This window comes from Thamnophis elegans, chromosome 1, assembly GCF_009769535.1.
Source record: "Thamnophis elegans isolate rThaEle1 chromosome 1, rThaEle1.pri, whole genome shotgun sequence".
In the NCBI taxonomy this organism is placed as follows: Eukaryota; Metazoa; Chordata; class Lepidosauria; order Squamata; family Colubridae; genus Thamnophis; species Thamnophis elegans.
In genome coordinates, this window is record NC_045541.1 from 116,887,185 (window position 1) to 116,903,322 (window position 16,138).

At 38.2% G+C, this 16,138-nt stretch overlaps 1 protein-coding gene across 2 annotated transcripts in view; it reads right to left on the reverse strand.

Annotated features, from left to right (window-relative positions):
* MAPKBP1 (mitogen-activated protein kinase binding protein 1) overlaps positions 1-16,138 on the reverse strand; it is an 88,982-nt gene that overhangs the window by 19,415 nt on the left and 53,429 nt on the right. For both annotated transcript variants that reach the window (XM_032229232.1, XM_032229241.1), the window contains exons 19-23: positions 8,232-8,380; positions 7,107-7,150; positions 5,901-6,137; positions 5,418-5,587; positions 2,289-2,425 (exon numbers count right to left, since the gene is read on the reverse strand). In XM_032229232.1, the coding sequence (XP_032085123.1) occupies positions 2,289-2,425; positions 5,418-5,587; positions 5,901-6,137; positions 7,107-7,150; positions 8,232-8,380 (737 nt within the window). The remainder of the gene's footprint in view (positions 1-2,288; positions 2,426-5,417; positions 5,588-5,900; positions 6,138-7,106; positions 7,151-8,231; positions 8,381-16,138) is intronic.

Below are 16,138 nucleotides of genomic sequence, written 5' to 3' on the forward strand. Positions count from 1 at the left end.
ATGTATGAACAATACATTAAATTGTAGGAAATAGGCTTTCTTTTGGAATTAATAAATGGGATCAAGATACTATATGAGTCACTCACATCTAAAGTAAAACATATTTTCTCCTACTTTCCTGCTATTCCTAGGAACTAAACAAGGATGTCCACTTTCACCCTCGCTTTTTAATATCTGCATGCTACCGTTGGCTTGTGCCTCTAGACAAAATAGAATTAGGGAATAACTCAATTGAACATACATTGGTTTCACTTGCAGATATTACTTTATTTCTAAACACAATGTCCAAGTGTTGATGCAGATGAGAGATGCCTTTAGTAAAATAGCAAAATATCCAATTAAGTGGCTCAAATCAGAATTGATGCCAACTGGTGAAAACTTGGTTACTCATCTATTTCAGGAATATTAATTCTGTGTCTATTAAAAATATAAGTATATAAGATATAATCCAGTTAGTACCATAGAATATAAACAACATATTCAGAGAAATGTTTCTTTATATATCAATAGATGATAGTCATTAAACTTCAGTCTTCGGGAAAAGGTGAATGGCCTTAAAAAGAATGTTATTCCCAGGTTAATTTATATTCTGAAAAGAATTCCAGTCTATATATCCAGAAAATATTTTCAGAAAATACATTTTTTCTTTAACAAAACTTTCAGTTAACCAAGAATATATACCATTTATGGGGAATCAATATTTCCTTAAAATGTGCTCACACTTTAAAAATGTTATGGTGTTCATGCTATTTAATGCATTCTAAACCAAGGTTAATTTCAGTTTTTGATCTGTTTGGGTAACTGATGTTGCAATTCCATTACGTACTTTTCTCTTGAACAATTTGCCAAGCATAGTAGTAATTCCGTGGGATAGAAAGATTAAAAGTATACGGAGCTATATAGTCTAGTGATTTTCCCAACTATTTAGCACAGTAAATCAGATGCTGATTAGCAGTACAAGGGACTTCAATTAAGCTTTCTAACTGAGAACAATTCAAATGACATTCAAAAGTAAAAAGGTAATATTTTAATCTGGAAAGGTTTTTGTGTAAGGTGACCAGACATCCCCCATCTGGCGGGACAGGCACGCCTTCCCATAATTTTTCCCGCGTCCCGGGCCGTTCTCAAAAAACCCCGCTTTATTTTGGCGCTCACAGATCGCTCACTCCCCCGCCCATCAGCTGCTAGCTCGCTCGCTCGTTCCGTTCTACACTAAAAATCTAAGGCAGCCCAGCCTGCCGCTCACTGATTGGCCTGGACTCCAGCCAATCAGTGAGCTGGCTGGGATGGAAAACTTTAAGCACGCGGCATGCTTAAAATTTTCCATCCCAGCCAGCTCACTGATTGGCTGGAGTCCGCTTAGCTTAGCACGCTCCATTTCATTTCGTCTTTTGCTTGCTGCTTAACTGGTGAGTAACGTTACCGGTGGGAATCGGGAGGCGCTGGGGGGAGGAGACGACCCTCTTCTCCTTCTCCCCCTTTGCAGAGTTTCCCTGTGTCTCCCAGGCCGCGCCCATCCCCACTCAAAAGGATTCACCCCGCTTCCTCCTCTTCTTCTTCCTCCACCTCCTCCTCCTCCCCGTCCATGGTGGCAGTCACAGGATGGGGCGGCGGCGAGAGAGAGTGTGTGTGAGAGAGAGAGGGTTCCATCCCGCAAGGAGACGCCCACCGAGCTGCAGGTCCCCCCGCCTCCTTCTTTCCCTTGTGGTCGCTTCCCTTCTTTTGACTCGTGGTCATTTCCCACCGCTGGCGGCGCCTCACTTCCCACCATCCCACCATTGCCCAGCCACCGCCGCCGCCTTCCCTTCCTCCCTCTCTCCCCCTCGGACTCCTCTTCCCGCCCCCGCCACCTTGGCTTGGAAGGGCCAGGAGAGAGAGAGAGAGAGAGAACGGGGGAATCTCTCAGGGCTCGCCGGAGCGCTGCTCCTTTCCCAGAGCGAGGGCGGCGCAGGGAAGACGATCTGCCGGAGGAACCTTCTGAAGTGGAGGCGGCGGCGGCTGGGCACGCGCTGCTCTTTCCCTCCGCGCCTGGGTCCTCTCCATTCCCAAGCAGCCCCATCCTCTCCTCCTCCCTCGGTCCTTCCCGTGGCCACCTCGCCAAAACCTCACTCTCCCTCCCCCTGCTTCGGCCGCGGCTGGCCATTGTCTAATCAAGCCCTCCCCCCCGTTAATGGTGTCCCTCTTTAACAATCTGAAAATCTGGTCACCTTAGTTTTGTGGCCACGACTGAATTGGCCAGTAGAGAAAATTGGGTGCATTATGAGTCCAAATGATTTCAAAGGACTCACCTTCATTTGGACTTGATAGTCGACTGCTGCTATAATCCATAGAACAAGCACTGTCAGGACTGTGCTTATCTGGGCCCTCGTTGCTATTGTAGCCTCTACCAAGTTTTCCATGCGGAAGCGCTTTTACTTGGAAATCACTGTAAGAGAAAAGAAGAATACAGTGGTGCAGTTTAAGAAGCTGTTATCACTCCAAGACATGGGGAAGATTTTGTGGATGGTTAGAGAAAGACATACAGAAAAGAAAGTAAGGGGAAAATATGGAACCCCAACGACACACCATTAAGTAGAGAAGGGGGGAAGAGGGGGGGAAATAGGGAAGAAAATAACAATATATGTACAAGTGAAAGTCAAAAAAATAGAATATTGTTTATTTCAGTAATGCAACTTAAAAGGTGAAACTCATATATGAGATAGACTCATTACATGCAAAGCAAGATAGTTCAAGCCGTGATTTGTCATAATTGTGATTATTATGGCTTACAGCTCATGAAAACCTCAAATCCACAATCTCAGCAAATTAGAATATTACATGCAATCAATAAAACAAGGATTGTACATAGAACAATATCAGACCTCTGAAAAGTATAAAGATGCATATGTACTCAATACTTGGTTTGGGCCCCTTTTGCAGCAATTACTGCCTCAATGCGGCATGGCATTAAAGCTATCAGCCTGTGGCACTGCTGGGGTGTTATGGAAGACCAGGATGCTTCAATAATGGCCTTCAGCTCTTCTGCATTGTTCAGTCTCATATCTCTCATCTTTCTCTTGGCCATGTCCCATAGATTCTCCATGTGGTTCAGGTCAAGCAAGTTTGCTGGCCAATCAAGCACAGTAATCCCACAGTCATTGAACCAGATTTTTGTGCTTTTGGCAGTGTGGGCAGGTGCCAAGTCCTGCTGGAAAATGAAGTCAGCATCTCCATAAAGCTCATCTGCGGAAGGAAGCATGAAGTGCTCCAAAATCTGGTAGATGGCTGCATTGACCCTGGACTTAATGAAGCACTGTGGACCAACACCAGCAGATGACATGGTTCCCCAAATCAACACAGACTGTGGAAATTTTACACTGGACTTCAAGCATCTTGCAGTGTGTGCCTCTCCGTTCTTCCTCCATACTCTGGGTCCTTGGTTTCCAAATGAGATGCAAAAGTTGTTCTCATAAAAAAAGAGGACTTTTGACCACTGAGCAACAGACCAGGTCTGTTTTTCTTTAGCCCAGGAAAGACGCTTCTGACGTTTGTTGTTCAGGAGTGGCTTGACTGACAAGAGGAATATGACATTTGAAGCCCATGTCCAGGATCCGTCTTTGTGTGGTGGCTCTTGATACACTGACTCCAGCCACTCCTTGTGAAAGTCTCAAACACTTTTGAATGGCCTTTTCCTGACCATCCTCTCCAGGTTGCGGTCATCTCTGCTGCTTGTGCACCTTTTTCTTCCACACTTTTCCCTTCCACATAACTTTCTATTAATGTGCTTTGATACAGCACTTTGGGAACATCCAACTTCTGTAATTACCTTTTGAGGCTTTCCCTCCTTAGGGAGGGTGTCAATGATGGTTTTCTGCACAACTGTCAGGTCAGCAGTCTTTCCCATGATTGTGATTCCTACTGAACCAGGCTGAGAGACCATTTAAAGGCTCAGGAACCCCTTTCAGGTGTTATGGCTTAATTAGCTGATTAGAGTGAAACACTTTTCATAATATTCTAATTTTCTGAGATTGTGGATTTGGGGTTTTCATGAGCTGTAAGCCATAATCATCACAATTATGACAAATCATGGCTTGAACTATCTTGCTTTGCATGTAATGAGTATCACATATATTAGTTTCATCTTTTAAGTTGCATTACTGAAATAAATAAACTTTTGCACGATATTCTAATTTTTTGAGTTTCACCTGTATATATTCAAAAGTAAGATATAAAGGGGGGAACAAAACATAACCAGGATAGATTTGAGAAGGAAAGGGAACAAGAAACGATATTTAACTATTTTTGGGTTTGCGGAAATACCACCCCAAGAAAATAAAAATTAAGAGCTGGAAGAGACACTGACATCAATAGAAAAACAAAGGAAGAGAGGAGGAGAGGAGATGAAAGGAAGAGGAGGGAAAGAAGATAGAGGTGAGGAGAGGAAGATGGAAAGGAGGAGAGAGGGAGAGAAGGTAGGAAGGGGAAGAGGAAGAGAGGAATAGAGGGAGAAGTAAGGGAAGAAGGAAGGGAAAGGAGAGAGGAAGGAAGAAAGGAGAGAAGGGAGGGAGGGAGAAAAGAAAGGAAAAAGAAGGTGGCGTCAAAACAGGCGAGGGATGTTTAAGTCCCAATTAACGGGTTCTGGGAAGTCGGGGGGGGGAGAAGGAGGAGGGGGATTGGGGGGAGGATGGAGGGAGGGGTATATATTAGGCTAGACAAGAATTTGGTGGTAAACTAGAATTATTTTGACATATAAAAAATTGTACTTCGATGTCTTACTGATTGAGGAATGATGAAATGTTTGTCTTAAAAGAAATAAAACTTTTGAACCAAAAAAAAAAAAAAACAGGCGAGGGATGGTAAACAAAGCAAACCAAATGGTATGTTATAACCCTTTAAATGGAATGATAAATGTATAAGAATGACAAATGTAAAAATGAATAACAACTATGTGAATGTCTAACTATAATTGTATATAGAGAACAAAAAATAAAAAAATTTTCCAAAAAAAAACCTGTTATCACACATAGAACCCTTCAATGCATAGGGCAAGGCTATCTCCCATGGTTTCTGCCCATCTGGTAAAATCAGGCACAGTTTTGGTACACTTCGGGTCTCTTAAACAATGCCATCTAGGAAGCATGCCTTTTCTGTTGCAGTGCCTCACCCTGGAATGGTATCTCCCCAGAAATTCATATTGTTCCCGATGAGCCTCCAGAGTTCTTCTACTCTCAGACCTTTGTGGAACCCTATTGATGTGTTGCTATGTGGGTTATTGTCCAAATGCTCTAGTTCCTTGTTACTGTTTTTCTGTTTAAAACCCCAAGCCAATGATCAGAATCATTCTGCTTTTGGGTGGCCTTCAAATTAAATCAATCAATCAATCAATCAGTAAGTAAATAAGTAAGTCAAAGCACAGAAGCAAAAAAAAAAATTCTGACCTGCTGATATCAGCAGGAGGAAGATCATCTTGTTCTGGGTAGATGACACATTCTTCACTCTCTGAAGGTTCCATTTCCTGTGGGAAAATCCCTCCTTCACAGGACACAAGTCTAATCACTTGAGGTCGAAGGCAAGGCTGATTTTCTTCAAGAGCTGTGGAGGCTCCTTCCTGGAAAAGGAATCAAGTAGTGAAACACAATACCTGTATATGAGTAAATCTACATGCAAGGTTTGAAACCTAGGATTAAGGAAACCACCTGACAAGAAAGGCATGAACTGATCTAACAAAATTATTTACATGGAGCATTTTGCTAATGCTTTTATACGGCTGTAGTCCTTTGTACTAGAGTTTCCATAAGCCAAAATGATAGGTGTTATTGTAGAACACCCTTCCCTAACCATCTCCCCCTGCCCCCCAAATGTGGCAAAACTAAGGAATCCTCTGTTTTGGGTGGGTTCCATTTGAGATGGGGATTTCTTACTTTCTTGGCATAATTTGAGACATTGATGGATTCTTTATGGTCATCTCCATTGCTGGCCTGGGAAAGAGAATCTTGACTAGCAGAACGAGAGACTGAGAAAGACTCCAGTTGACGTAGATCAAGCATAGATTTAACCGTCATCTCTAAGCTGCTCGTTGGCTGGCTCCATCGGCTTCGCTGCCGAGGCATCTTGCTCATGGTGTTTTCTGAAGCCTGGCTCATTGCCATTTCTTTTGCCTAAAAGTGGTAAAATGTTTTTTTTAATGTTCTAATGGTAAATCTGCTCAGGAAATTGCAATACTCCAAAACAACTATAACAAAAGAAAAACAAAAATATAGGGCAGCCTTCTTCAACCTAGAAAGCTGCAGATATGCTGAGGTTAACATTTCTAGAATTCCTACACAGTTGAGTAATTCTGAAGTTTTAGGTAGGAAAGGTTGATGGAATATAAGATTTCTAAACACAATGGGAAAAAGTTCTTTATGATTCATCTTTGGAACAGGAAAATGAACAGGAACAAAATTTCTTTCTATGTACTTAAACTATTACCATCAGAAAGCTAACAATGAGTTTTACATTAACCAAACTGAAAAATACCCCTTATGCTTTTACTGACAGCGTTAAAACAGAATATTCCAATTGGGGAGATAAGTAAAATAGCCCATTATAGCTAAGCACAAATTTTCTATCTTCTTTTTGTGTGTGTATGTACTTTCATGTGCAAGCATTATTCACAGAAGGCAGAACAAGATTGCTGCCAAAGTAATAATCAAAGTAATAGGACAGCATTCAGTTTTATGGTAAAATGGTTAATTTCATTTAAACAATGCAAGATCTCATTGGAAGATTTATTTAGATTTATTTCAATAACAGTGCATACTGTACAATCCATAAAATCTTTGGTGTAGGCAAGATAAAAATAAAGATATAAATAAATTTGATTTCTACTTTCCGAGTTTTGACATGTTCAATAAATCGCTCATCAGCACAAAGCTATCTATTTTGAGGAGAGTTGCAACGGCTAATATTGCTAAGATCTTATATGTACTTGACAGGTAACTGCTTGAATTGCAGTTGAATATATAGATGCGATGTCATTTAAAAACTATCAAGAGTCAACATTAGGGCATCATGTATATTTACTCACACAACTCTCCAAGACTAAACATCCATTCTTTAATTTTAAATATGTACTGGAAGCTTACCCGTCTCATTTCCCAATGAGATAAGCTTCTTGAAAGAGAAAGATCTGAATTTAGGACAGAAAAGCAATCAGATTAGTAAGCATAAAAAAATAATGGATTTTGGTTTTTGCTCCAAGTTTTTATTTTATTTTATACTGACTTTATTATTTTTTATAAATAACTCAAGACAGCAGACATACTTAATACTCCATTCTCCTCCTATTTTCCCCACAACATTTGCCCTTTGATATTCAAAGCACAGCCAAATCTATTTGCAATGTCTTTGAATATTAAAAAAGGAATCAGGGTTGATGCAATTTAAAAACCAAATAAGTTTCACCGTGGTATACTTTCATTGGTACATAAAAATAAGGTTCATATAATTAAATACCAAGAAAACTTCACATCATAGTACAGTTACCTCTGCTGCTAACAACTGTTCATTGATATCATATGTATGTATGTATGTGTGTGTGTATGTGTATGTGTGTGTGTGTGTGTATATATATGTTTGTATATATGTATATATATATATATACATACATACATACATACATACACACACATACATTTTCTTATATAGATAATTCTAGCTTTTCTTTCATTCTTAATGTTGCTTAAAAATAATTTTCTATTCTTTTTTCTCTTTGTGTGTTAGCAAAATAGCCTGGAAGGCTGACGTAACAATAGGTATTAGGCTTGTCTCCTACTCTAGGAAGTCACCTGATTATGACAAAAATCTTATGTTCATTAAAGTGTTCAGATTGTATCATAACAAAATTGCTTGAAGAAGAAAACACTCACAATGGGAAAATTAAAGACAAATTTCAGCTGCTTAAGGTATGAATTGAAGATGATGGCAACATCAAAAGCTGTCAAGCTGTTTGTATTGTGTTTGATGAAAATGAAGAAAGACCCAGTGCCTACATGATCTTAATTTATTTTTTTTTCTCTTGTACTTCAAGGTTGAGTCAGCCTTCCAATCTTTCGAGGTTGGTAAAACGAGGACTCACATTGTTGGGGGCAATATTCTGATTCTGTAAACTGCTTAGAGAGTACTGTAAAGCACTGTGAAGCGGTACATAAGTCAAAGTGCTATTGCTATTGGTATTGCTATATCTCCCCCATCTTCATATTCCCTTATACCTGAACAACTTTCAAGATTGACATTGGTTGTCATTTGGAAAGACTGTAGCCCATGTAACTCATCCTCATCATTTCCTTCGTCTTCACCATCCTTATCGCTGTCTGATGAAAGCACTGGTGCAGATGAGAGGGCGGAGACTGATTCATGCCTAGAGAGGTCGTGTGGAAAATGAGCTTAATTATATCATGTGCAAACATTATCAATTAAAAATAGGTTTGCATACAGCTCCATTTATATGTTACAAATAAAGGTAAAGTCTGGGATTTCTGGAAAATTTTGAATTGGAAAATGAGCATGGTTCCAGTTAATATGTTTATCTTAAAATCGATGGACTACACAAGTATGTGAGCTACATTATTTGATATGAGAAAGAGCCATGAAATAAATCCCTGCTTCTCTCTTGTTTTTTAGAACAAGCAAACATCATACAGCTTTGGAATTGCCAAACTTGTCCAAAATGGGAGAAGAAGAAAAAAAAATCAATGGGACATTCTGATCTTGAAAAAAATTCTAGCCCAACATTTCTGTTGGGATGCTTGTAAAATTCTAAAAATAAGAGCTGTACGTACAATTAAACTTCCCCTACTCAAAATCAACACTACTTCAAAGCTTTTAAACAGTATTAAATTATATCCTTTACTCATTTATTTTTATAATTTTCATTTTAGCACTATTGTAAAAATAAAATCTATAGACAAAATCAACTACCTTTCTTGGAACAGAAGAATCAGTTATATCGAGGAAAATGATAATGTAAATCCATCTACCAATCTCAGTGTTACATTTTTAGCCATGAAACAAGTAAAAAGAATGTTTGAAGTATCAAAGATAAAAGTTTAATTACAGTGCAACTGATAAGCAGGTATTACTGGCACATCATCTGAGCATATTCAAGATGCATACATACATGATTACATCTCTTTTCTAGCCAAGAACCTGGAGCAAAGCTTAAGGAATGACAATAATTTGAGCCACCAGATTTTCCTACAGTTTATAAATTAACAGGAATGCAAAACTTAGAACTAAAGGTTATTCAGTTATTTAGAAATTCAGCCTTTCATAAGGTAAAAAGGTAAAGGTTCCCCTCGAACATATGTGCTAGTCGCTCCCAACTCCAGGGGGTGGTGCTCATCTCCATTTCAAAGCCAAAGAGCCAGCGCTGTCCGAAGACGTCTCCGTGGTCATGTGGTCAGCATGACTAAACACCAAAGGCACATGGAACGCTATTACCTTCCCACCAAAGTGGTACCTATTTTCCTACTTGCATTTTTACATGTTTTCAAAATGCCAGGTTGGCAGAATCTGGGATAAGTAACGGGAGCTCACTCCGTTACACGGCACTAGAGTCTCGAATTGCTGACTTTCTGATTGACAAGCTCAGTGTCTTAGCCACTGCGTCCCTTAGCCTTTCATATTAATATGCTAATTAAAACTGCAAGTGTCATTTCCACTGGTCAGATTTATCCACAAAACTGGGTCAGTGGCATCCTTCAGGACAGATTTTAAAAATAAAGAAAGATGGTGGCGATGATGACAGTGTGATCCAAACCTTGTCTCTTGTTTTACAATATTAACGTCATATAGCACACAAGTACAAAGGTACATCTTGTTGGTTTTAACCTTCCCTGCAAATTCACTAAACTGAATTGGTTTTGAACATATGAATGACTGTAAGGAGCCACAAAGCTTTCACTAATATGGTGTAGATCTGAGTCTAGATGCTAATAAGTGATGGCTGTCAGCTCTCCAAGGTAAACCAGGAAGCAAACAAAACAAGATGCATTACTTCTATGTTACTGTAATGCTACATTATCAGAATCTTGCAAATCTGAAGGTACTTCCCACTGCAACTTTCTTAGTTTTTTCTCTGACCTTGAAGGCAATAGAGCAGTGCTGGATGCATTATATGCTGGCCACGCCCCCGCCCGGTTTAGTGAAGAGGGGAAAGTACCGATATGCCACGTGACGCTGCCTGACAACATGAGTTTGACACCTCTGCAATAGAGCGCCCTGTCTCTCTTGTCTGATAAGTTCCAAGATGGAATATCTTTCTCTTATTCCCCAAAGTCATCTCACATTCCATTATAGTGGGTCAATACCACACCACATTGGAAGTCCCCATACCAGCTCTGCATGAACAATGCAGATAGAGTCCTGCAAAATCTATACACTACTAAAACTCCCTTTGTGCTTATCAATTTCTCTTGTTTGTACCCTCAAGCTATCTCAAAGTGCATTACACTGCAACAATTTTTGAATCAAGGTACCTAACATATGTTAACTTAAAGAATGTGTAAAAAATCCAGGACCTATTCAATTCCTATGAATTGAAAATTACGCATGTTCAGACTAGTTTTAGACTCAAAATTGTGGTCACTGCAGCATCCCCAGCAGGAAGCAAACGTTGGTCCTTCTTCCACTGTTTTTTTAACCTATCCATGGTCATCCATCTGATTTACCTGTTAGCTAGCATGAAGATGGGTTAGCCAATGGTAGAATGGCTCACCCGAACCCCTCAGTTTGGCCACTGGCAATTTCAGAACTGTGGCTTAAAAACTCCACCTTCAAACCAATGTAAGCGTAGCAAAAGAGAGAGAACCACACATTCCTCATTTAGATGTCCTCACCTACCCATTGTTTGCCTCAATATGTTACGGGAGGCATTTATCTACAATATATCTGCACATGCTGTGATACTTCACCAGCCCCAACTGGCCCAGGAGCGTTACAGATGGTGAGAGAGGTGGGGAAGAAAGGAAGGAAGGAAGGAAGGAAGGAATTCATTGTGTCATATACCATATTTTTCTGAGTATAAGACACACCGGAGTATACGACCCACCAAGATTTTGAAGAGGCAAATTAAAAAAAAAGTTTTTGCACTCTTCAGACCTGCCAAAAACAGCCAATTTTTCATGAAAATGGGCCTGTTTTTCCCCCCTCGAAAAGAGCATGAATAGCCTTTAGGAGGCTTGTAGAGTGCTCCTGAAGGGTGCCCTCCCCCAAAACAAGCAAAAACAAGCAAAAAGCAACCCATTTTTTGTTTTGCAAAATGGCCCGTTTTTTGTCAAAAAAAGGGCATGCATAGCCTTTAGGAGGCTTATAGAGTGCTCCAGGGGGTTGGGGGGGGGGCAAAAGTGAGCAAAAAACCGGCACATTTTTCTCTCGTTTTTGCCCTCCCCAACCCCCAGGAGCACTCTGGAAGCCTCCTAAAGGCTATGCATGGCCATTTTGGTGTTTGGGGTTTCGGGAGGCAAAAAATCCTGTATTCAGTGTATAAAGCGCACCCAGATTTTCAGCCTCTTTTTTGAGGGAAAAAGGTGCCTAAACCTTTAGGCAATTAAATCCAAGCAGATTAGTTAAGTCCATTTAAAAAAACAACAACACATAAGATATTAACATAGAAATGCTTGAAGAAATTACATCCTTGGGTAAGTAAGTCAGGTGTTGATATGCTTCTATTTTTCCCAATATAGTATCAAAGAAACTGTAATAATAAATGAAATTACATTGTTACTCAGTAACAGATTTTCTACTGCAAAATACTGGAAAACCAAAATATGTTTGCCTTTCAATCTATGCTATTTAAAAGTGTGGGAAAGAACACTAACTGGAAAATGGACATAACAAAAGAAATCTTAAAAAAGACTTATTTTACTCACATACGTTTTCCAATTTTGGAAGTAATATGAAAGTAATTTTCACTAGATTATTCCTGTGGTTATCAATGTCTTCTTGACAGAAATACTGAGCTTTTTTAAAATACAAACATACCTGTATATGCTCTGAGACTCTATGTTCCTAATATTGTATTGTTTTTTTTATTTTGCTGGTGCATTGCTTAAGTTTAAAAATATAAAGGATTAGAAGGAAATAAATAGTAAGTGTTGCCATAATTGTAAATGTCACTGTGATTGTAGCTGCCAGTCAACTCTTCAGGCCACACTTTCAGTCCACAGCCCCATAAGGGAGAGATGTCCTCAGCCAGGGACAGAGTGCGATTAACACAGTCCCTTCCTTTTCAGGAGATAGGAAAGGATGGCTCCTTTTAAAACAAGGAGAGGCACACCCGAAATTCCCCTTGACTCAGAAAGGAAAAAGGACAGTATACACCATCTTTCCTTTTAGCATTTGATTAAACTTTAGAAACTCCCCCCCCCCCACCAAAAAAGACACATTCTTTAAACACTAAGATCCATAAAGTATTTTGTGGCTGCTGCTGTTTTCTTTTGTAATATTTAAATTTTAATTATTGGTATTATCTGTAAAATTTGAGCATATGTATATTTTATGTATGTTTTTTAAAGATACACTTTGTTCTTTTTTTTTTTTAAAGAGATGATTTTCTAGTTCTTTACCGGATATTGGAGCATGATTTGTTTTCTAGGAAAAATGAACTTATTCTTCTATTATTATTCTCATCTTCCCTATTACCTATCTCATCTTCTTTTGAACATAATTTTGTTGTTTGTATCTTACGATTTATGTTTACTTAGTATCCTAGTATGATTTATGTTATTTATATCTTATTTAGTATCCTATGACTATCACTAAGTGTTATATTTTATTATTTATGATGAATATATTTTTATGATGATTATAATTACAATTTATCACTTACTGCTTGTAGGTACACTGAGAGATTTGCACCAGAGACAAATTCCTTGTGTGTCCAATCACTCTTGGCCAATAAAGAATTCTAATACTAATATAGGACTAACAAAATAAATGATATAATTAATCTGTTTAAATGTCACTTTTGTCATTTTTTTTGTTATTATAACTTCATTTTGAATTGCAACACTTTTAAAAGCTCTACAAGACCACATTTTGTGTAGAACATATAACCTATACAAAAATAATCTCTCTCGCTCTCGCTCTCTCCTCATGCCTCTCTCTCTCTCTCTCTCTCTCTCCCCTATCTCTCCCTCCCTCTCCCCCCTCTCTCTCCTCATACATCTTATGAAGAACAGCTCAATAATTCAGAAAAGAATCCACCAGAATCTGAAGTCTCAATAAAGCATTTGAAGAAGAAAAAAAATTCTTATAAAAATAGAAGAAAGAATCCTTGCAATGTTTCATGACCATCAGCTAAACATTTTGCCACAACAACCTGGAAGAGTAATTATCTGCACAATCCTTTAAACAATCCTTTGGAGATTTGGAGATTGTGACATTGAGTCATGCACTCCTGCCACATCCCCATTCTGCTTAATTTCTGGGATTCCTATTTGTTCTAACAAAGAAATGCACCTACGAAAAGCTTCTTGCAGTCAAGAGAATTTATGGCATAGTTTTCCTACTTACTGAAATGGGAAGAGGCAAGAATGCAAATCCCACCCTTTTCCTGCAGCCTTTGATGAGATATTGCCCTGGCAGTTATGGAATTGCAGGAATGGAGAGAACTGAACCACAAAAAAATGCCCATACTCCATTTTTTCTCTAGTGGAAATATTCTGAATATTATCTCTCCCCTGTGATCAATTAAAACTAGAGTTCCACCAACATACTCGATTCATAAGCTATAATAAATTTTATTACTTTATCAAAATATAAAATACAGAAATACAAAGAAAAAAAGAAAATAATGAGAATAAGGGAAAGGAAGAGAAAGAAAAAGTGTAGGGGAAAGGGAAAAGAAAGAGAAAAGCATTCACCTCTGACTCTTTTTGGCACAGCAGAAAAATAGCAATAGCACTTAGACTTGTATGTTGCTTCACAGTGTTTGCAGCCCTCTCTAAAGTAATATAATTAGTGCAACTTTAAAAAAAAGCTTTATGCTCCAAGCACAGTCTCAAATCAATAATTAGGGACAAATGCAATCATTATTTCTATACCAGTCATCAAAGCAAAGTATGATCTAAAATTGAGAAGCCGCAATGTGATAGAAGAGCAACAGCACTGAAATTCAGATCATGGTTTGTACAAATGAACCCATGACTTTTCAGAGGCCTTATTTTATTTTTATTTTACTTTTATCATTTCATATAACATCCTTATTCCTATAACTTTTTAAAAAGCTCAAGATGCCTGGTTCAACTTGCAACAGTCTCCAAACATATATCTACTAAAATCTGGATTATCCAACGACATGCATCATCATCTTTATTGTACAGCAACTTAAAGCAATGAAACTAAAAAGATAAACTCAGTCACATCTACCAAGCTACAACCTTAATTTAAATGCTTGTTTTCAAAATCAAATTCACTCGCATAACATCACACACAGTCCTCAGTGTTTCAGCCCCACCTAGGGATGCTCGCATAATGGCTTACGTTCTTTCTGCAAGTGGCCTCCTCTGATCGCTTCTAGTACAGCAAAACCAGAACCAACCTAGAAACAGAAGCTGGCCAAACAGAATGGATCCAGCTTAAGCAAAGAGGTCAGACCTGTTTTCCAACCAGCTGTTGGGCTGGTATGCCTTAGATTCAACTTTCTAACCAATAGCATGTGGCTAACAAGCCTTGTGATACTGACAAGAAACCAGGAGTGTCTGATAGAAGCTGGGCCTTTAAAAAAGCAGAGCAATGCAGCTGCTGGGATGGTGAAGAGCTTGCTATAAAAAGAACACTGCTCCACAGCTCCAGAATTTTTGGCTTCAACAGGCTTCTCCCAAGCTAAATAAGAACGTAGAGGAAAAGGGTTTTTAATATCAGCAATGACTCAGGATTAGAAAGGGTCAATTTTATCTCAAATCTATGTCAGATTAAGCATCTCTTTTGAACATACCCAATCTGTTTCATCCTCATTCTCCCCAACTGGTTGCCCACTCCCCATTACACATGAGAAACCGTCAGTTTAGATGATAAGAATGCTGACAGGCCAGGGTTGGCAATATTTTTAAAAGAAGTTAAATACTTTTCACAAAATAGCTTAAGGGAAACTTTGATTAGGAAGTGTGTATTTATTTACTCAATTTCATACTAGTGACGCTGGGTGATTCATGAAGGATTAAAAATTTAAATAGAACTGAAGTATAATAAATGGACATAATGGTATTCAGGAACAACAATATACGTCAGCAAATAGAACATCAGTCTTGAGAGCCCAATTATCCCTGTTTCTCATATCCATGTAAATTAATTTTGACGCAAAAACCCCCAGTCACCTACTTTTCTATTTTATTTTTCCTGACTTCCATAAGTCTGTCTGCAACTGGAATGTTTTTTTTTTCCACTCTAAAATAAAGTCCAGTAACTGCTAACATGCATGTTTTATATATTGAGCAGAAGTATTCAAGAAATATTATTTGTTTTTCTGTACCTTGAACAGATATTATTATATTATATACATGAATTATCTGCAACAGAATTCAGGGTAAAGGCTTATTAAGAATGTTTAACGAAAATGAGAAGCAAGCAGCTAGGTGAGAGAATGAGAACAACCAACTTAGTTTTCCTATACGTAGTTCTAGATATGAAAAATGAACCATTTATTCATTTCATTCATTCATTCATTCATTCATTCATTCATTCTATTTGTTTGCTTGATAGGGACATTTAATTCATCATGTTCAGAAATATGATTTGAATAAGATTCAGTTGAGTCTCTTATTGAAGTGGCTTTCAAACCCAAACAGTTTAAAGATCTCAAATGGACAATTTGGTTAGCTAGTGTGCATAAACATATTCTTCCCAAATGATTCACAACTCTGAATCAAATCAGGTTTTTTAATCAAGTTATTTTGTGTTTTAATAGAAAGTTACTCAATTCATATTTCTTGAACTCACATAAAGAACAAAATTTAATTTTGCTCATTTTTAAATTTAAATTCTCCAGAAAAAATATTACAAATGTGTAGGAAAAAGATACATAAAAATGTATAAAGAAAGCAAAGTATCTTAATAAACAGTGCACAAAAACTTTTTTAAAAAATGATTTAAAAGGCAAATATGTAACTCTGACTCT